Source organism: Podarcis vaucheri, assembly GCF_965113315.1.
Source record: "Podarcis vaucheri genome assembly, chromosome: 14".
NCBI lineage: Eukaryota > Metazoa > Chordata > Lepidosauria > Squamata > Lacertidae > Podarcis > Podarcis vaucheri.
The window spans coordinates 32,266,666-32,288,577 of NC_138752.1; the positions used below are offsets into that span (position 1 = coordinate 32,266,666).

General features: G+C 44.7%; 1 protein-coding gene across 1 annotated transcript in view; it reads left to right on the forward strand.

The window, feature by feature from the left end:
• Window positions 1-201: 201 nt before the first annotated feature.
• Window positions 202-21,912, forward strand: part of LOC309518802 (uncharacterized protein) — a 34,316-nt gene continuing 12,605 nt past the window's right edge. Inside the window, exons 1-20 of the mRNA XM_082199293.1 lie at window positions 202-282; window positions 3,149-3,222; window positions 4,537-4,568; window positions 5,512-5,533; window positions 5,640-5,667; window positions 6,812-6,860; window positions 7,628-7,789; window positions 7,972-8,186; window positions 8,898-9,001; window positions 11,163-11,293; window positions 12,330-12,476; window positions 13,417-13,607; window positions 14,609-14,691; window positions 15,122-15,258; window positions 15,611-15,735; window positions 16,375-16,510; window positions 18,141-18,359; window positions 18,812-18,982; window positions 20,685-20,831; window positions 20,953-21,002. Of these exons, the coding sequence (XP_082055419.1) occupies window positions 3,168-3,222; window positions 4,537-4,568; window positions 5,512-5,533; window positions 5,640-5,667; window positions 6,812-6,860; window positions 7,628-7,789; window positions 7,972-8,186; window positions 8,898-9,001; window positions 11,163-11,293; window positions 12,330-12,476; window positions 13,417-13,607; window positions 14,609-14,691; window positions 15,122-15,258; window positions 15,611-15,735; window positions 16,375-16,510; window positions 18,141-18,359; window positions 18,812-18,982; window positions 20,685-20,831; window positions 20,953-21,002 (2,204 nt within the window). The 5' untranslated portion in view covers window positions 202-282; window positions 3,149-3,167. The remainder of the gene's footprint in view (window positions 283-3,148; window positions 3,223-4,536; window positions 4,569-5,511; window positions 5,534-5,639; window positions 5,668-6,811; window positions 6,861-7,627; window positions 7,790-7,971; window positions 8,187-8,897; window positions 9,002-11,162; window positions 11,294-12,329; window positions 12,477-13,416; window positions 13,608-14,608; window positions 14,692-15,121; window positions 15,259-15,610; window positions 15,736-16,374; window positions 16,511-18,140; window positions 18,360-18,811; window positions 18,983-20,684; window positions 20,832-20,952; window positions 21,003-21,912) is intronic.

Below are 21,912 nucleotides of genomic sequence, written 5' to 3' on the forward strand. Positions count from 1 at the left end.
ATTTCCACCAGGATTGCGGACGGTTTCTGAAGCTGAACGTGACCAAAGTTGCAGCGGTTCTACATAATCTGAGCAAATGACGGAGGCAGGGTCAACGCCCAGCCCAGTTCTGGCCCTTTCTGAAGGTTTGCTGGAAAGCTGACACTTGTCACACCCTGTCCCCTCCGACATCCCACGCCCTCGAGGGATAAGATCAGGACAGGCTGGCAAAGACCTGTTCTTTTACATTATTCATCTCAGGGATACCTGTCTCCTCTGGAAGGTGGGCTTTGCTACATACAGGTAGGTGAAGATTCAGTCTGCTTGCAGCCTTTCCTGAAATCTTTCACTTTCACCTCATTCCCGCTTCGATTTCTGCTTCTCCCCCGTCCCACAATCTTTGATTTCTTACTTTGTAAGTTCCTTGGGGGCAGAGATCTGCTTGTTGAGATTCTGTAAAGCATGACATACACCGATGGCACGGTATAAAATAATAATAATTGTTACTATGGTTTTGAAGGATGGAAATAAGAGCAATTCCAAATAAGGATGAAAATATGCACTGGTTGGACACCATTAACTATTAAGGGTTCCAGACCCCCTTTGCCTTTGACTTCCCTAAACTAGATTAATTTATTTTTTCATTGTTTCATCGTTCAGATGATCTTCTGTTCTTTCTCAACCTACATGCTGTAGTTCTAGTTCAGCAAGAAGTTGGTGACCACACTGTACAGCATTCTAAAACTTTGACACAGGATGAAAAAGAAATGCATTACTCCGTATGCAGATCAAAACGCTTTATTTATTTATTTATTTATTTATTTATTTATTTATTCAGAAGCATTTATAAACTGCTCAGAATTAAAAATCTCTATGTGATATGCAAAAAAGACAACATCAAAACAAGAAAAGCAGTATCATAAAAAGTGATACATAGAAACTTGGGAAGTTTCCTTATACTGAATCAAACTGTTGAGATTCATATAACTCAGTATTCTCCCCACTGACTGGCAGTGGCTTTCGAGGAACTGAGCAGGGGTCTCTCTGAACCCTACCCAGGGATGCCACGATACCTTGGGTCTTCTGCAGGCAAAGCAGATGCTCTCCCCCTTGTCTGATTCTTCGTGACCCCATGGACCAGAGCACGCCAGGCACTCCTGTCTTCCACTGCCTCCCGCAGTTTGCTGAAACTCATGCTGGTAGCTTCGAGAACACTGTCCAACCACCTCGTCCTCTGCCGTCCCCTTCTCCTTGTGCCCTCCATCTTTCCCAACATCAGGGTCTTTTCCAGGGAGTCTTCTCTTCTCACGAGGTGACCAAAGTATTGGAGCCTCAGCTTCAGGATCTGTCCTTCCAGTGAGAACTCAGGGCTGATTTCCTTAAGAATGGATAGGCTTGATCTTCTTGCAGTCCATGGGACTTTCATGAAATACTCTGGTCCATGGGGTCATGAAGAGTTGGACACAACTAAATGACAACAAAGGGGGAGAGCATCTGCTTTACCTCCAGAAGTAATCATCCTTTGCTTGCCCCCTAAATTGCCTTCAATTTATATTGTTTCATGTCACCCCAATCTCTGAGTGATGTGAGATTCCAGGGGTTCCTGGCCTTTACCCAGGGTTTGTGTTTCATTTGGAAATGAGGAATAGCAGAGATTGTGGTGTCTTTAGGATATATGATTAATTTACACATATATACAATTAGAGCCTATGATGGAAGGATTCACAGCACTGACACCCCAAAAAGGGCCTTGTTTCTCCAATAGCTGCAGCCTTGAATTCAAACAGAAATCAAACATTGCTCAGAATTTCTCTCCAGCTTGCTGCTTTTTTCTCTAGCTCTCAAGTCTGGCTTTGTCCTTCTAACTATTCATGAGTTGGGGGGTGGCTCCACCCATCTGCCCATCTCACACAGAGCCCCTTTGCTATGTTCCTCTGTTAACAATTGCTGGATCCAGGGGTTCAAAGGCTCTCAGCATCCAGCTTTCTTCCCGCCTTCAAAAAGAATCTCATAACATTATTTAAGTTTCTCCACTAAAGCTAACCTCCACATTCTCCCATACCAATAATCCAACCCTGTACCCTTTAGCTCTTTCCAGAATCTGGCAATAGTTAAATAGTTAAACAGTTAATATTTTCTTTCCTTTTGCTGCTGAAAGGGACAGCAGCCGCAACTGTGCTTTGTATTGTCTGCTATGCCTCAGATTCAGCACCTTCGCAGAGTGTGTCTGTGATGGAAAATAATTCAGAGAAAAGTTTGCAAAGTTGCCTCCCTGCCACCCTCCCTCAGGGGGGGGGGTGAGAAAAAGACGTTTCCTGGGGTATATGTCTTTGGACAAATTTTGGCTGAGCTCTAATCAGCACCTATCGGAGCTGATAAGGAAGCCTTCAAATACAGAAGATGTCTATTATTGTCTACCTTCTTTTGTGGCTTGTGAGGTCTGAGAGGCATCTGACCATCAGCCATCGAAGGTGGCATGCTAGGCAAGATTGATGTGGGTCTGATCCACCGTTCCTTGCTGCAAAATTTAAGTTACTTTAGTGCTATTCGTCTTGCCATCGGCTAAGCAGAAATTTTATGTAATTAATTCTAGAATTATTGATGTTTGCATTATGTTGTTCCATGCCATTCATTTCAGTGCAAAGGAAACACAATGCAATTGGGAGGGGGAAAGTAATCAATAACCGTATTTTTCGCTCTATAACACGCACCCGACCATAACACGCACGTAGTTTTTAGAGGAGGAAAATCCGTAGGTATGCCACCCGTAGGCATTTCCTCCATAACACGCACAGACATTTCCCCTTACTTTCTAGTAGGAAAAAAGTGAGTGTTATGGTGCAAAAAATACGGTATGTATCATTTGTGCACCAAAAGCAACAGCAGGGAATACTCCTCATACCTACCGGTTTGATTTTCATTTGGTTATGGAACTAATAAGCAACGCCCCCTGCGGTTTTCACTCCTGTTTCTGTTTCCATTGGGATTTTCTGACATTTCTGCCTTTATCCCCTTCAAACTCTGTAACTTAATTTGAAAACTATAGAGTTGTTTCAACACCCTTTAATGCTGATGTGTCAGTGGTGATCAGCACTGTGGTAGATGACCCTTTAGATCCCTTCCAACTCGACATTTCTATGATTTTATGGTCCCTCTTTTCCTTTCCCAGTTTCTAGCCGAGACTCGTCATGGCGTTGGTGTGTCGCAATTCCTTCCTGCTGGCAGCATTTGGCCTTTACTTCGGTGAGTCGCTGTTGCTCCCCCAATATATTTCCCACTTCGCGTACCTTCTCTTCAGAGAGCGTCAACCTACTTCTAGTAAAAGGAAGTCAACCTAACAAAGTTATGAAATACTCTTGCACCTGGACTCATCTCCCTTGGCATAGGTCCCGGGCACAATTCAAAGTTTCCGGTTTCCAGGCACAATTCAAAGTGTTGGTGCTGACCTTTAAAGCCCTAAACGGCCTCTGCCCAGTATACCTGAAGGAGCATCTCCACCCCCATCGTTCTGCCCGGACACTGAGGTCCAGCACCGAGGGCCTTCTGGCAGTTCCCTCACTGCAAGAAGCCAAGTTACAGGGAAACAGGCAGAGGGCCTTCTTGGTAGTGGCACCCACCCTGTGGAACACCCTCCAACCAGATGTCAAAGAGAAAAACAACTACCAGACTTTTAGAAGACATCTGAAGGCAGCCCTGTTTAGGGAAGCTTTTAATAGTTGATGAATCATTGTATTTAATATTCTGCTGGAAGCCGCCCAGAGTGGCTGCGGAAACCAAGCCAGATGGGTGGGGTATAAATAATAAATTATATTATCATTATTATTATAATATTATTATTATTATTACCAACTCCCTGCAAGAGATTTTAGACCAATGCAAACAATGCTGAGTTAGATGGACTGATGTTCTGATTCAGTATAAGGAAGATTCCCATGTTCCGTTTTCTTTGGGGAAGGGCCATAGCAAAGTTGGTAGGGCCCCTGCTTTGCATGCAGAAGATCCCAGGTTCAATCCCCAGCAATTCCAGGTATTCCCTGCCTGAAGAGGTTCTGCCACTCATTTTAAACAGGACTGAATTAGATGAAACAATGGTCTGACCTGCCATAAAGCATCTTCATCACATATTCCCAAAGGGCTGGGCTGTGGCTCAGTGGCAGAGCATCTGCTTTGCGGGCAGAAGGCCCCAGGTTCAATCCCCATCATCTCCAGGTAGGGCTGGAGAAAACTCCCTCCCTGAAGCTAGTAGACAATACTGAGCTAGATGGACCCTTGGGTTGACTCTGTATCAGGTAGCTTCCTGTGTTCCTATGTCTTAAAGGAAGGGCCGTGGCTCAGTTGGTAGAGCACCTGCTTCACATGTGGAAGGCGGTGGGTTCAGTCCTCGGCATCTCCAGCCCAAAGGATCTCGGTGTAAGGCCTCTGCCTGAGAAGAACCTCAAAACCTGTTGTCAAAAGACAATGCTGAACCAAATGGCCTGACAATATAAAGGGGCTTCATGTATCCCTAGGTGTTTTCAGTAATGTTGCCTCTCTCTCCTTCCCCCTCTCTTTTTACAGGGCTCTTGCTACACACGGTGGAAACTGCATCTGTAAGTCCCTTACACTCCCTTCTGACATCACCCAGGAGCTTCCCTAACCTGGTCTTTGGGGTCTGCTGTTATCAGGGCTTGCTTCACCAAGGAAGCCAGCAGCTAAGCAAAACTTCATTCCCACCCCTTGGTTGTAAATTAAAATGTCTGTCTGGTATTTTTCTTCTTCTGTGATGGGGCCTCTCCCTGAATCGCATATTTTAAATTGCGTGCACATCGCCCTCTGAATTTTTCTAAGGACGGAATGGCAAGGATTGGTTGGGCTGGATGATGCTTCAGCACTAAGGAATCCTGGTGGGGGCTTGCACGATGGTGACCTTCTGGAGAAAATGGGGTGTCAACCATATTTCAGCAGGAGGTGATGCAGCAGAACAGCCTTCCCTGATCTGGTGCCTTCCAGATATTTTGGACTACAACCCCCATGAGTCCCAGCTAGTGAGCTGGAGGGCAGCACATGAGCGAAGGCTCCTCTAAACCCTTGACCAGAAGGAGGGCAGGGCTTGAGCAGAATGACCAACCACTGGGGAAAAACAGCCATGCTAGCTGTGGCATATGGGAGCTGTAGCTGAGGACAGCTGCTGTAGAGAAAGGATTCTTAAAACTTTTTGAAGCTGTGCTCCCATTTAAAAAATAAAATAAAATAAAATAGAACAATCATGTTCCCTTCCCAACAGCTGAGGGGGAATAATGTTACACACACACACACACACACACACACACACACACACTTATATTGCCTTGTGTGTTAAAACATTTGTTAATTTTGCAATCATAAAGACTAGACACTTAAAAAAGAGAGGCTTATTTATTCTGTACTACAGGCACACAAGGAGATTGTGAATTCAGGGAATGGTACATGGTTGCATGGTCACCAATAGCAACATATTAAATTAGGAATTAATATACTATTATTATAATAATGCCTCTTTTTCTTTTCTTCTAGTGCCCTGCTGCTAAGATTAATGGTATGTGAAACTTACAGTGTCTCATATACAGCATCAAAGGATAGTCATTTTGGGGAACTGTAGAAGAAACTTGGCTAAACTTCTTTTTCTTTTCTTTTTGCAACAGCTTCAGAAGTCTGTGGAGACATAGAGAGGTATTTATAAAGTGCGAGCAGCCCAAACCCCTTATTTTTAAGATACAAAAATTAAAAAAAGAACCGGGGGGACGGGGACAGGAGGTCTTGATGGACACCAAGGGAGGTGCCTATGAGGGCCAGGTTTGGGACCCTAGATTCAGAACCATCTTCCTAAGTTTGCATTTGTCACATATAAAATTACAATTGCAAATCTTAGGAACATAACATAGGAAGCTGCCTTGGTCTCTCTGCCTCAGTATTGGTCACACTGACTGGCAGTGGCTCTCCAGGGTTTCAGATGGATGCAAAGCAATGCTCTGTATCTATGGCCCCCCCACCCCACCCATCTTTCTTTTGCAGGGAGCAATGCATAATAACTGGCATTGCTGGATGAGGTAGATGTATAGCTGGGAAACAAAGCTGAAGTCAGTTCCAAAATGGAAGGCAGGCAAGGAAGATGGGTTGGGTTAGGCTTCTGGTTAGGCGAGGTCAAGAGATGGCCTGTAAAAGAGTGGTGCGTGTGTAGTTTTCATGTGCTTCAAAAAGTAGTGGGCTGGGCATAGAATTCTAGAGTTGGAAGGGGACCTGGAGGATTATCTTGTGAAACCCCCTGCAATACAGTGGTACCTCGGGTTAAGTACTTAATTTGTTCCGGAGGTCCATACTTAACCTGAAACTGTTCTTAACCTGAAGCACCACTTTAGCTAATGGGGCCTCCTGCTGCCACCAAGCCGCCAGAGCATGATTTCTGTTCTCATCCTGAAGCAAAGTTCTTAACCTGAAGCGCTATTTCTGGGTTAGCGGAGTCTGTAACCTGAAGCGTATGTAACCTGAAGCGTATGTAACCCGAGTTACCACTGCACTGGAATCGCAGCTAATAGCTCATCACAGCTACTAATCATACAGCAGAAAATTGAACTAAGAAGACCCATAAATAGTAAGAAACTGGGAGGAGAAAGAGGGACCTCCTTGGAAAATATGACTCTACTTTCTTGGGATGGGGGAATTCCAGAGCTATAGATGGAATCTGGATCAGGCACACCCTTGTGTACTGCAGGCTATAGAAACTGGCTCACTCTAATCCACCAGTGGAATTTGAATTGTTACCTGTTCAGCCTATGTGTATTTCTCTCCCCCTCCCCCCACCTCTGTTTGTTCCCAGGATGGATGTCAAAACATCACCAAACCTCACCCATATTGTATGCGACAATGTAAGTGGTTTACATCCCCGTGCTACGTTTTCAGAACCAAATAAAGATCTGCTCATGTGTAGGGGCCCCAGAAAATATGCTGGGAGTGGTACTCAATTCACACCACTGCTGTGTTTGTGGCAAGCCCACCAGGAGTAGGTGGTGTGCAAGGCAAAACAACAACAACACCCCCCCCTAAACTACACACACACACATTGGTAGAAGCCAAACTGGGCTTTACCTAGCAGGCTGGAAGGAATACTAAGAACATGAGAACAGCCTGCTGGTTCAGGCCAATGGTCCATCTAAGTCCAGCATCCTGTTCTCACAGGGGCCAACCAGAAACCTCCATGGGAAGCCCGCAAGCAGGTTTCAAGCTCTTTCCCCTCCTGTGCTTTCCTCCAACTGGAGTCCAAAAGCATTGCTGCCTCCAACTGTGGAGGCAGACCATAGCCATTATGGCTAGAAGCCACTGATAGCCCTCTCCTTCATGACCTTTGTCTACTCCTAGGTAGGTGGCTTCTACTGCCTCCCTGTGGCAGCAAGTTCCATAGCTTAACTTCCATCAGAGGAAATGGCTGGAATCCAAAATCCCCAATTGGTTGGGCTGGCGGGGGTTTGGATGAGGCAGAGCCGTCCCTCCACCCAGCCCTGCAATTGTTCAGCTAGTCCCTCTGCAGGGGTGTGGGGGTGGGACCAGGGCCCTGTTCCTTTTAACGAATAGGCCTCCGCTGTCTTCCTGTACACAAGAGGCAATATTGCAAAGGTTCCCCCATTTCTCTCCTCAGCTCCAGAACCTGACTGAAGTGAACAGCACTTTCATCGTTGGCGCCTTGGAACTTGTGCTAAGGAAGACGAGTGAGGAGGTTTCATTAGATATACTCAGGGTGCTCTTCAGTGAAGTGGATGGGGAGGAGCTGGAGAAAGCACTGGAGGCATTTGATCGCAAGGTATATATAAAAAATGTGTTAATCTTGTTGGGAGCCGCCCAGATGGGTGGGGTATAAATAATAAATGATGATCATGATCATGATGATGATGATGACTCCACCCCCTGCCTTTTTTCTTCACTTCCTCGTGAGCTTCGGTTTCTCAGCTAGAAACTCCTCAAGGTCAGCTTTTTGCTTTCCAGATCATGAACTCTTCCCTGATCTCCCCAAAATGGAAAACTATCATACTGAGGGCTCTGTGGGATGAGAAGCTGAGAAATGAGGATCGTTTCAATGAGACAGCCTTTGTGACATCCTGGTTCCAGAAGAGGCTTCGGCTTTTCATCTCGGCCATCTCTGTCGACATGCTTCAGTGCCTTCACAATGAGACAATGGGATGCAAACAGTACCAGGCAATGTATGGGTTGTGTTCATGTTGCTGTGACTATGACCAAGAGTCTCTCTACGCTACCCTTTCATTGCTCCATGTCCTTCAATTTCACCAGGGGTTAAAAATGTCTGCCTGCACCACAGCTAAAAGGGAAGGTCTTTTGAAGACAATAAACCACATTTCCCCAACTAGGGATGCCAGCAAATCCCATCAAAAACAGAAAAGCAGAATTTCCCCCCAGTTTCATTGGAGGTTATGAACAGAAATCACAAGCTGAGCAGTTGTAGCTATTATCGAGTTTTTCAGTCCGGAAAGGACTGCTATTTTCTGCATTTCTTTTTACTCCACCCTTCAACTGAAATTAATTACATCATTAATTACACATTTTATTATGTTAGTTTTAACATAGTGGAAAATGAGTTGAACAATGTTGGTTTTAGCAGAAGCCGAACTGTAGCGGAATGGAAACAGCTCTGACTGTGATGGAGATAGCATGGAATGGAAATTACTGCTTCCTTTACATCCATACTTCCAGCGCTCAAAACTGCAATCATTTGAAAATGTGATTTCCCCAACCCCACTGGTTCTCCTGAGTGCAATTTACTCTCCCACCCTGAATCCATAGCCTTATCCTTTGTGGAAGGGGAGCCGGACAAGCATATAAAATCATGAATGAAGACTAATCTTTTTCTTTCTCTTCTGGACCAATCTGTCCAACAACATACTTTTTCTTCCCAGCGTTAAAGGTCTCGATGCACAGTTTACCAAGATGAGTTCTCAGCTCCAAGAGGAAGTCTTCCAGTCTTTCCAGCTTCCTTATCTGAAAGGGTTGAATTCTAACGGTAAGCGGCAATTCTGCCTGTTTCTGGCAATTCAGGGACCCAATCTGACCACTCTTAAATGTTTTGCAATTACTCTGTGAATTTCAGTTCCCTCAGTTTCTCACGTTTTTACAGTTCCTAATTCAATTCTCCACATTTTGCAGTAAACTGAGATTTATTTATTTTTTTGAAAAACTCTTCTTGGGAAAATTCACCACCGTGAATTTTTACACATTTTTACATGTACTTCTGACTTGTGTACATATTTTGCAAGCAGCTTTCTGTAATATGATGCACTTTTGTATGCTATCTTCACTAATATATTCATTTTTATGCATACTTCCCTTTTTATGCATAATATATGCATGTTTGTAAACATTTTGTTGGAGAACTGTGTTGTAAAATTTGGATAAGAACAAATTTCAAAGGATAGCTATGTTTTAGAAAATTAAAATTTGATAGATCTGCTTTCAGATGTGAACTGAATTGAATTTCTCTCCCACCCCTAACTCCAATTCAGTTTTTTAAAGCTTAATCAGTGGCCCATGCCTGGGCGGCAAGCATCCTATAACAGTGACAGGGAACCCGCAGGTCTCCCAATGCTGTTAGACTACATCTCCCATAATTCTTGACCATTACTCATGCTGGCTGGGGCTGATGGGAGTTGGGTTCTAACAACAGCTGGAGTGACACATGTTTCCCTGCCCCTGTTCTATAAGGTTGTCTGACAGCTCAGTAATCCAGGGCTTGGATTTATATACTGTAGAGCCAAAACACATGCGGTTCCCACCCATTTGATTTGGGGAAAAGCAAAATTGACACAAAATCACAGGGCTGAAAGAGGCAGATGTCATTAGTCAACCTCTGTTTCAACCCAAAATCAAACAGTAGCCCCTGTTCAAGATCATGTTTCCCATCATCCCCAACCCACATGGCTGTAGTAGCTGGGGCTGATGGTAACTTTAGTCAAAAACATCTGGAGGGCATCAGATTGGCAAAGGCCAGCCCAAGGAGAGTGCAGAGATAACCCCTGTGGACACTTGTAACTTGTAGAGCTTCAGGAATTGAATTTGAACTGCAGGCATCGACTTGCTCATTTTTTGGTCAGCCAGCCATCATTCTACCATTAAAAAATGTTTATGAGCATGAGACAGCTTTTAAGCCAGAGCTTCCTGAGGCTGCTAGGCAGAAGCATGCATGTTTGGTGTGTGTGTTTATATATATGAACTGCATGTGGTTTTGTATGAATTTGTCAGTATTTGATAATGATGGCTGGGTAACAGCATGGTCTTTGAGGTCTCCGGTGATGAGTAGGTGCTATAGGCCACCTGCAACTTGAACCCCCATCCCAATCTGAAATATGGGTGATAATAATACCGTTCTGCCTTACAGGGTTGTTGTAAGGCTTGCTATGTGCAAAACATAGGAAGAAACATCAGAACATAGGAAGCTGCCTTATTCTGAGTCAGACTATTGGTTCATCTAGCTCAGACTTGTCTACACTGATGGGCAGGGGTTCTCCAAGGTTTGAGGGCAGGGGTCTCTCCCAGCCCCACCTAGGATTGAACTTGGGACCAGGAAAGACGGACTCACTGCGTGGCCAGGCAGATGCTTTGCCCCATTGAAGTGCTCTGCATCAGTGCTAATTATTAATATTACTGTAAAGCTCTAGCTTCATTGCTAAAAAATAGCATTTGAATATCAGTTGTGAAATTGTTGTGACAAATGTTTCTGATATGTACTGAAGTTCTCACCCTGAGCCAGCAGGGGGATACTGTAGATAGTTCAGGTCCACATATGCAAATAAGGGATCAAAAGTTACGTTCAGTGATTGGATAGTTACAGAAAATGGTTACTGTTGCATTCTAGTGGAGCTCTATATAAGCAGGCTGGCTGAACCCTTCAGTTCAGTTCTGTTCTGGCCTGTGAATAAACAAGAGCTGTTTGAAGAATCGCTGTGTTATCTGATGTGTTCAGCTACTGTAAAGCTTCAGCTTCATTGCTAAAAAATAGCGTTTGAATACCAGTTGTGAATTTGTTGTGACAAATGTTTCTGATAATGGTTTTTCTTTGGGGGGGGAGGGGGCATTACAGTTCTCCAAGTTATGAAATTTAAAATATTTCACTGTTTTTATCCGCTTCTCTCTCTCTCCCTGCCCCTTCCTGTCCTTTGGATTCTTAGGCTCTTCTCTCCGCTGTTTCTCTGCAAACTCCAGCTTCTCCGTCTTCTTAGAAGAGATGTTTCAGAGCTTTGCCAGCCTCCTGACTCTGAGAGATCTGCAGACCCTCATTCCCACATCGGACCTCCAAAAGGTGATTTTGCTGCTGCAGTTCCGTCAAAACATCTGTGGAAAGATGATGCATTTATTCATTCATTACGATGATTTATTATTTCACATTATAAGCTACCCCTCCTCCCGAAGGGAGTCAAGGGCAGCTCATGATTATCAAATTAACATACAGTGGTACCTTGGGTTAAGTACTTAATTCATTACGGAGGTCCATTCTTAACCTGAAACTGTTCTTAACCTGAAGCACCTCTTTAGCTAATGGGGCCTCCTGCTGCCGCACGATTTCTGTTCTCATCCTGAAGCAAAGTTCTTAAGCCAAGGTAATATTTCTGGGCTAGCGGAGTCTGTAACCTGAAGCGTATGTAACCTGAAGCGTATGTAACCTGAGGTGCCACTGTAAAAGCAATTTTAAAAGAACACTGTAACATGATGCAGAAAGGAGCTGAAAGCAGCAGTGTAAAAACTTCATACCACTATCGATCAAAAGCCATAATAGCTATTTAAATAAAAAGCCTTTACATGTTCCTTGAATGCAGGAAAGGAGGGAAATTGCTTAATTTGTCTTGGAAAGGCATTTCATAGTCAGGATGCCAGCACCACGAATGAGACGTGTGTGTGTGTGTGTGTGTGTGTGTGTGTGTGTATGTGTGTGTGTAGAAACCATCCTACTGTAAGAAGGTAAATTTAGCTGTTGTTGCTCCACCCACTTTTGCCTTTGGACCCACCCACCATGGGCACATGGCCCTTAGAAAGTTGCCCAGAAGGGAATGCAGCCCTTACGATTATAAAGTTTCCCTTCCCCTCCACATCGTTTGGTCTGTACAGCTTGTGGCTCCCCAAGGCTTATGAGGCAAAACCACTGTTTAAATAGCACCAAAGAGAAGATTTATTCTGAAGGTCTGCATAAATGTTTTTGTAGCCTGCTCAACTGCAGTGCAGAATCATTGTACAAATATTTTGTTTTTGTATAATAACCAGCCTCTTTTTAAATTGCATTTTTATAACCCAAGTCTATTCTTTCAAATTATAATGGTGGTTTTTTATGCTTTTGTTTTCAGATTGTGAATACAGTCTCTCCAGATGCTCTGGCTGACTTATTTGCCAGAGAGGGATTTCTCAATGACAAGCCTTTCTTGACTGCTGTGTTACGGAACTATAAGCAGAATGGAGCCTTTATTGATAAATTTAACCAGAAAAATGTTACTGTAAGTGGGGGAAAAATGACAGAAATGGTTTCTGTTCTTTTCTTTTTTAAATCCACACTGAAGAAAGGAGGAGATATAGCAGATGTGGAGAACCTTTGGTCCTCCAGATACGCTGAACTCCAACTCTCATCATGCCTGCCCATTGGACATTCTTCCTTGGGCTGATGGGAGTTGTAGTTCAGCAACATCTGGAGGGCCAAAGATTCCCCACACCTGGGATATAGCAACATACAGGAAAAATGCAACTCTCATATTTTAAAACTGATTGGACATAATGTCTTTACTTTTATGTAGCATAAGAACACCCAAAAACTTTAGTCCTTCTGCTTATGGAGATAGAAAGGAAGAGGAGGGTTGTGCCCAGGTGGCGCAGAGGAGTGTTGGGAAATGGGATTTCCTCTGAGAGAGGTCAGATATGGATCTGAGCAGCAGAAGATGTTGGGGGCTTGCAAAAGGTGTCTCTGGTTTTAAGGTGGGCTCTTGGGCCTCCAAGCTTGAATCCTGGATGCTGGTTTCCAGCAGGACCACTGTAAGATAGGATGCTGACCAGATGGGTCATTGGCCTCTTCTGATGTTCTTATGATTCTGAGCCTGACATTTGCCATGGCACCTCTCAGGTGGGCGCCATTGCCATTATAAGAGAACAAGGGAGGTGTTCGTGGTGAGTTCCGGGATCTCTTTTTCTAGAAAATAACACTGCATATAAGTTTCAACCACACTATTGTACAAGCTTTGGACAAGCTCTGAAGCTCATGAGATCAAGCTAAGGCCAAAATGTGAGACTGGGGTTACATTGGAACGGAATGTACTCTTCTCATTCAGGTGGATTTTGAAAGTTCACCCTCCTGTATGTTCTACCTCTCACTTTCTTGCAGATCCAGGCTTTGCAGCACCTGATTTCTAATGCTCAAAAATTATTTTTGTGGCCTTCCTTTGGCAGGGCATCCTTCCAAATGACACCAAGGCAGCTCTCTTGGCTGGAGTGTGGCCGACTGTAGTTTCCAGCAGCAACGACACAGAAGTGGACATGTGGCTCAGTGGCCGCCTGGCTCCCTACTTCATGTTCCTCGATGGTGACCTGCTCAATGCAAGTGAGACCATGAATACCAGCTGTGTGTCGTTCCGTAAAATGTAAGAGTTCTTGTTTCCGATTTGGGCATGTGTGTGTAGAGGTGGATTGAGAGGTCTCACTGGGCGTGGAGCCTTGAGGGCTTCACAGGGGGCTCCACAACTATGATGCAGAATGGAATACAAGAGGCGGGGGGTGGGGGTGGATTTTGGTGTCACACAGGACACGCCTGAAATTTGAAAGCTTAAGGTCTGCCACTGGTGTATCTGTGTCATAACAGATAGCAGTTAGTGCACAAGAGTTACAGATTCAGATTTCATTGAGCTGTGAAACAGTCTCCAGCTTGGGCAAGTCTTATCACCTAACCTGTTTCGTAAGGCTGTTATGAAGGCAGAGGAGAATTGTATCGCAGTGCTTTGGAGTTCTTCACCTTCACATTCTTGAAGCAGCAGGGGCAGGCTTTTGTAGCCAGGTTCAAAGGCTTGGTTCTGAATATATTCAAAATGAAATTACATATTTCTGTTGAGCTAATGCTATTATTAACAGGAACAATGAATTTATTACCTGTCCTTCACCAGCAGGTTATAGGGTTGGTTATGTCAATTTAACATTCAAAATTAAAAACAGTTAAAACAGATTACAATCACAGGGATAGGGTGGGCCCTGAAAACACGCATCTCAGGTGCCGGTGTAAAGAGGTGAATATTCAGCATTTGCTGAAAGTTGTATAGTGAATAAGCTGGATACATCTCTGAAGAGGGAATTCAACAACTTAGGGCTGCCACAGAGAATGCCCTCTCCTGCCTCTCTCCCAAATGTCGGGGGGGGGGGGAGATGAAACTACCAAGAGGGCCCCCTCTGCTGACCTTAACACCTGAGACTGTAGGGAAGGAGGTAGTCTTTCAAATATTGAGGCCTAAATTTGGCATCCTCAAATGGATCTTCTTGGTTTCTCCTGGCAGCCACACAAGGCAATTCACCCCACTCATAGGTCTGAACTGCAAAGCAAAGAAACAATAAAGTTTTATTTGTGTGCCTTAACTTCCATTGTTTCTGTCTGCAGTGTGCAGAAGCTGAACAAAAATACAGGCATGTCCCAAGATAAGGAGGAAGAAGTGTACTATTCCATCAAAGCTTACCTGGCAGGTAAGTCAATATCCAGGCTGGAGCCACAGAAAGATGAAGCTGCTTTCACAACCTAATATAGAACTGTGGCTGCTCTTTATTAAGCACCCTTTCTGATTTGTTTGCACCCTTCCACATGTTAAAGAACCTCTGAAATGGACTTGTGTGTCTTCTAATTTTCTCAGCAGAGTACAAGTTGTCCTGTCATTCCCTCTTCAAAAGGGACCTTTACCTTCCCTCACAGCTTATCCCCATTCTATAGCTTGTATTTTTACTTCAAGCAGTGAGAACGTTAGAACATTGTGTTGCATTGCAGCCAGTTGCTCAGAGGGGCTTGCAGGTGTCAGGTGATCAAATGCAAAAAAGCAGGGATTAGCAGTGGGCCTGGTATATATATGAGACATTTGAGGCCTTGCTCCATTTTGAGAACCTTCATTGATCTATGTCGCAGCTGCCCAAGTGAAGCCCCGCTGCTACAATCCCAGTGATAAAGAGACATCGGATTGGCTTGTCACGTATCTTGGGAATTACATCCGTTACAGCAATGCCAGGGACATGCGTTTACTCACAAACAACAATGCAACCATAGTAAGTATTTCTGCTGGATTTGCTTTCGGTGCAGATATTATCTGGAGATGGTGTGGTGGTGCTGATCAAGTCCTCAATGGAAAATTATGGAAAATTCACTGAAAACTGGAAATAGTATATCAAGCTCTGAAACTGAGTTGGGATTTCAGAGAATTCTAACAGGAATGGGAGTGGAAATTGCCAATGTTTGTTCATTCCTCCCATGTCTGGAATGGAAATCAATCCAGGGAATATGATTGACATTTGCAGCTGTTGCTGCTTTCAGTTCACAAACGGTGCATCATTGATTATGCATCCCACTTTGCATTGCGTTTCCCCCAGCAAGCACTTACATGGCTGTGTCTTTTCCTAGTTCCAAGATATTGCCTTCAACCCAGACAACCTGGTGCTCATCAACAGAAACAGGCTCCGTAAAGACTTGGCAGAGATGTATGCTGAGGCCCTCTTTGCCGTTGATTCCGATTTCAATCTTGAGAGGTAGGTGTGGGAGCGACTGTTTATGAAGTGGCTAAAAGAGCCGTTGGCCAATCCAGGGCCCTCCAAATGTTTTGGACCACATCTAGGCATGGGGGAGAAATTCAGTTCAGTTTTCATTCAGAGGTGAATGTACCCAAATTTGCACTTCCTGGATGTGAAATGAAACACAGGCCATCCTTCAAAATTTGCAGATTTCCAAACTTTTCAGTACAGTTCTCAAACCAAGTCATGTGTACAAAAATACATATTATAGATAAAGGCTGCATAAAAACATGCCTTTTAGTAAAAAAAAAAAAAAAAGCATACAAAGATGCGTTATATGAGGGGAAATTGCTTGCATTTGGGGAAAATTGGCATAAAAATGTGAACCATAATAAATTGATGGCTTCTGCCCTTTCCCATGCACATTCACTCTATGCGCTTAGAACATCTGCTCGGGCTAATAAAAACCCTGTTGCTATAGCACATCAAGCTCTGGCTGATTTTGAGAATCTTCTGTTCTGTCTCAACTGGATTGGCAGCACAGGTGCATCTCGTTCTCAGCGAGTTAGCAAAGGGCTCCGACTCAATCTAATAAGTCACCAAAATATCATGTACGAAGAAGCAAGAAACTAACACACCACCCACTTTCCTCCCAAGTCTTCCAGACCAGCTTATTTGCTTTGCTAGACGTTCAATCCAAATCTCCAGCCTTAGCTCTGACAAGGCCATGAACCTCATTGTGCAGGTCAACCGCTACTGCAACTCCTCTCTGCCATCGGCATCTGACCGCCAGGTGAGATCCCTCCGAATTTTGTGATTGCACGTTGCACGTTTAGGATGCATTCAGACATGGGGAATATTCTGTTAGTTTTCCTGATTATAATGCTAGCATTTCTGTCCCGTTTTCTAACAGTCCTGGCACACTGCCGTGACAGCTGTGTTTTGGAACTGTGCCCTTTTCATTGATCTATCTGCATGTCATACTAAATTTCATTCACGTCAGTGGGCGTGGTGTGCCACAATAACAAAAGTCATTGGACAGCATATTGCATCTATTCCCCCATGAAAATGGCAGGAAAGAACTGTATGCTGGTATACCACCCCAGATTCCATCACTGTGCTCCCATGGTTTTCGGGGTCAAGGGGGGCTGCAAACAGATTTTTTTGGGAAGCAATCAATGCAGAAATGAGTGCTAAATATGCACTATATTTTGCTAGTTTTACAGAAGTGGCTTTTACATTGCATGAAAGCTTAACTATAACTATAATGATCAGTAAGGAAAATGGGAAATGGAATAAACTGGTATGTGAATGCAGTCTTAGTGCTGTAAACTTGTAAGAGAGTAATCCTTACTGAACACATCAAGATATACTCCCGAGTAAATGTGAGTAAACGGCGTTTCCGTGCACTTCTCTGGTTCGCCAGAAGCGGCTTAGTCATGCTGGCCACATGACCCGGAAGCTGTATGCCAGCTCCCTTGGCCAGTAAAGCGAGATGAGCGCCGCAACCCCAGAGTCGGCCACGACTGGACCTAATGGTCAGGGGTCCCTTTACCTTAAATGTGCTTAGGATTGTGCCATCATAGACATGAAGGTGGGGATTCTTGTACAAAGAGCACCAGATGGTTTTGGAGACTAAACATCCCAAAGGTTTCCTTCCCCAAATACTTTTAAATTATATGTATTCATTTCTGGGCTATGGAAGAGGGTGATGTGCTGACTTTCATGGTCCTAGCCCAAGCCACAACTCTCTCCTACCCATAACATTTTATGGTGAGGAGGTCACACTTTCCATTCCAAAGTCAGATTTAGTAAAGACCTCCAGAAACTGGTATGCTGGAACCCAGGAACCAGAGCAACAAAAGGTGCATTGTTTTCTTTAACTTCACAATACAGGTAACTGCTGTGATAGCTAGACAGTAGACTTAAACTGGATTAATAATAATTGCTTCTTCCAAGCGAATCCTGGAAATAGCAGTTATTTGAAGGGAAAAGAGAATGCTCAGCAACTACTCCCAGGATTATTTGTGGGATAGCATTACATTTACAATGATTCTACTGAGATCCATGTGATTCTATGCTGTGTGTCTGTAAATGCATTAAAGCATCGAATCTTGGTAACATTATGCCATGTAGAACTAAATTATGCAAAAAAATAAGAGGCATCACTGTCATTTCCATTTAACAGTTAGGAAAACTAAGGCTGAGAATCAGAGAGTCTTGGACAAGATTAACCACTGAATCAAAGGCTGAGTCAGGATCTGAACACAGCTGTCTCAGAATCATGTCTGCAGACCCTGAATCTGAAAATTTTCATGTTGGAAAAACCAAAGCAGTGGCTGCATTTGCATGGACTTTTCCCTGAAGGCATTTTGCATTCAAGAAGTTCCCAATCCTTAATTATATCTGTCTCCCTTTCCTAGCTTGCTACGAGTCTTGTTGCACAAGTCAAGACATTTGACAGACAGACTCTGGTGGCCTTGGGGCAGCAGGCCATGGGGCTGACCACTGGTCAGATTTCAAATCTGATGCCGCAAGATCTGGTGGACCCTCAGGTCTTGGAATCGCTTGGGCAGGTCAATGGCTGGAACAGGGGACAGTCCCAAGGGCTGGTGAACAAGATCCTACGCAGCGACTTCACGGTAAGCAATCTGACACCCGTCTCTGGTGGCTGACTTTTGGAAAGAGCTGCAAATATCACCATGCTAGGCCAGTCCAAGGGGGCATCCAGTCCACCTGCCTCTTTCCAGTTCTGGACAGCCAAAGACCCATTGAATCTGGCATCCTGTTCTCATGGACAAGGGACATTCCCAGCCCTACTTGTAGATGTCAGGGGTTGAACCCAGGACATTCTGCATGCAGCTCAAGTGCCCTACTGCTGAGCTACTGCCTTACCCCAAAGTGAGGGCATAGCAGCTGTGGGCAGTGGTGCAGTCTGGGCTCAGAGGGGTGTGGCAAGAGAATGACCAAAGTTGTTGGTGTTAAGAAGGGCATCATCTTGCACAGTGACCCCTGAAACCTGGGAACTGACATTGCAGGACAGTGCGATCCTCTCTGAAGCTCTGACCTTCCTCCTCTTTCCTTCTTACTGCAGCTGGATACCGCTGAGAAGTTTGAGAGACTTGGCACCCTGGCACAAGGGTTGCCCAGCAGCAGCTTTGACTCAATCTCAGCAGATTTGGCAATTCAGCTGGCAAAGAATGCCGCCTTCTTGAGTGCTCTCAGGCAAGGCTCTGAACACTTAAGGAAGGCCTTTGTTAGCAAGGTAAATGGGCTTAAGGGCACAGGAACAACCTTTGTAAATGTGTTGGGTTTTTTTGGAAGTGTCTTAGCTTAGGGGTTGGTAACTTTCAGTTTTACAAAAGCCAGAAAAGAAATAAAATTTATCCATCTGAATACACTTTGCAGATCAGGAAAATATAAACATTAGTACCGTTTTTACCACTTCTGCTAGCTGTGGGGCATAGAAAGATTTTGTGTAGAGCCTTGCAATCTAGTAGACCCAATAACTGGAAGCCGCTCTTTCCCTCAATGAGATTTCATCCAACACGACCCAAACATTTCTTCAAAGTCACAAGGACTAGAAACTTGTGCTTTGTTTTAAATGAAAGCTAGGATTCTCAGGCTTCAGAAGCCCACAACTTTGACCAAATTCCTTGTTTTGCATAAGCCTAGATAAAGTAGCAGGCTGCAGTTGGAAGTTCTTCAGTTATTTGGGGCAGAGCGATAATGCTCATATCATTAGACCAGGGGTAGTCAACCTTTTTGGGGGACGCGGGTGGCGCTGTGGGTAAAACCTCAGCGCCTAGGACTTGCTGATCGTATGGTTGGCAGTTCGAATCCCCACGGCGGGGTGCGGCCTCGTTGCCCGGTCCCAGCGCCTGCCAACCTAGCAGTTCGAAAGCACCCTCGGGTGCAAGTAAAGGTAAAGGTAAAGGTACCCCTGCCCGAACGGGCCAGTCTTGACAGACTCTGGGGTTTGTGCGCCCATCTCACATTTATTGGCCGGGGGCCAGCGCTGTCCAGAGACACTTCCGGGTCACGTGGCCAGCGTGACAACGCTGCTCTGGCGAGCCAGAGCCGCACACGGAACGCCGTTTACCTTCCCGCTGGTAAGCGGTACCTATTTATCTACTTGCCCCCGGGGGTGCTTTCGAACTGCTAGGTTGGCAGGCGCTGGGACCGAGCAGCGGGAGCGCACCCCGCCGCGGGGATTCGAACCGCCGACCTTTCGATCGGCAAGCCCTAGGCGCTGAGGCTTTAGCCCACAGCGCCACCCGCGTCCCTAGTAGATACCGGCAAGTAGATACCGGTAAATAGGGACCGCTTACTAGCGGGAAGGTAAACGGCGTTTCTGTGTGCGGCTCTGGCTCGCCAGAGTAGCTTCGTCACGCTGGCTACGTGACCCGGAAGTGTCTGCGGATAGCGCTGGCTCCCGGCCTCTAGAGTGAGATGAGTGCACAACCCCAGAGTCTGTCAAGACTGGCCCGTACGGGCAGGGGTACCTTTACCTTTACCTAGTCAGCCTTTTTATACCTACCACCCACTGATGCATCTTCCTTCATGGTAAAATTTCCTTACCACCCACCAGTGCTCGATGGAAGGAGGATTCAGCTTGTGCCGTAGAACCTCCTACCGCCCACCTAGAATCCTGAAACGCCCACTAGTGGGTGGTAGGGACCAGGTTGACAACCCCTGTATTACATCATCCTTCCCCAACCTCTTGCTCGCCACAAGTTTTGGACTACAATTCCCCTTAGCCCCCATCCCCATGACCATTTTGGACTACAGTTATCATTAGCAAATCCATTTTGACTATATCTCCCCTCAGCCCCTGTGCTTGCTGAGACTTATGGGACTTGTAGTCCAAAACATTTGAAGGGCACTAGAATGGGGCAAAGCCGCATAAGATAAGCCATATTGGCGAACTCTGATTTGGTTCTATGACCTTTCCCTCAACCTTGTAGATCCTCTCAAACTCGTCCTCCCTCAGTGACATCCTGAATAATGTCCCAGATGATTTAGTGGACCAAGTCCCAAATTCGCTACTGGTGATTCAAGGCAAGATCCCAGATCTCCACAAAATCAATGAGAAACAATGGTCCCCACAGCAGGTAACGACTCTGGTTTTTCTCTTAAACCCTGTTTGCCGTGCATGGCAATTTGAGCCTGGACAGGCCAGTTTGCCATCTTGCTTCTTCCTTGCTATTGAATTGACTCCTCTCTTTGTTCTAGGCATCTGTTCTGTTTGGAGATGTGCTGTCCAGCACGGATAATTACACAGAGTGAGTTGTGGGCCCACAGTGGTGCAGAATTATCTTAAAAAACAATTGTCCAGCATTTGACAACCTTTCCATTGGCTCCATGGATTTGACCTTGGGCTTGTATCCAAGGGAGGCATAATTGGCTTATATCATGAAGGATTCTTTATCTTTTAAGAAGCCCTCTCCCTGGCTTAATCAAATTTGATTTAATTCTCCATACTAGACATTTTCATTTTCAGCACCATTATTTATTTAATTTGTACACTACCCTTCAGCTGAAGATCACAGGGAGGTTCACAACATAAAAATGGGAACACAAAATACATTACGAAAAAGCGAAAAGCAAACCAATTACTCTCCTCTTCCCACAAACACATTTAAAAGGCCATAGATTGTTTAATCAGCCCAAGGCCTGGTTATAGAGAATTGTTTTCTCCTGACGCCTAATATATATATATATATAATAAAGGCACCTAGTGAAATATGGTTGAGTTTTAAAATTTATACAGCAGTTGATGGTGAAAAAAGTACAAAACCTCAAAGTGGTTTGCCTAAAAAGGTAAAATGATAAAATTATCAATAGGAAAAATTAACACCGGAATTTTAAGATGTTCAAAATGTTAAAATAAGAATAGATTAAAAACAGATTAAAACTTTGATTGGCTTTCTAAGCACCTGGGCATGTCTAAACAAGAATATTTTTAGCAGGTGCCAAAAAGAGTACAGCAGAGGCGCCTGCCTGATATCAATAGGCAGGGAGTTCCGAAGTGTAGAATCTGCCACACTAAAAGATGGCGTTCTTCCAAATGTGGAATGAGAGTTATGTGGCACCTGTAGAAGTGCCAATTCCGCTGATCAAGGCGGTTGAGTGGACAGATATGGGGTATGGCGACCTCATAGGTAAACTGATCCCAAATTATTAAGGGTTTTC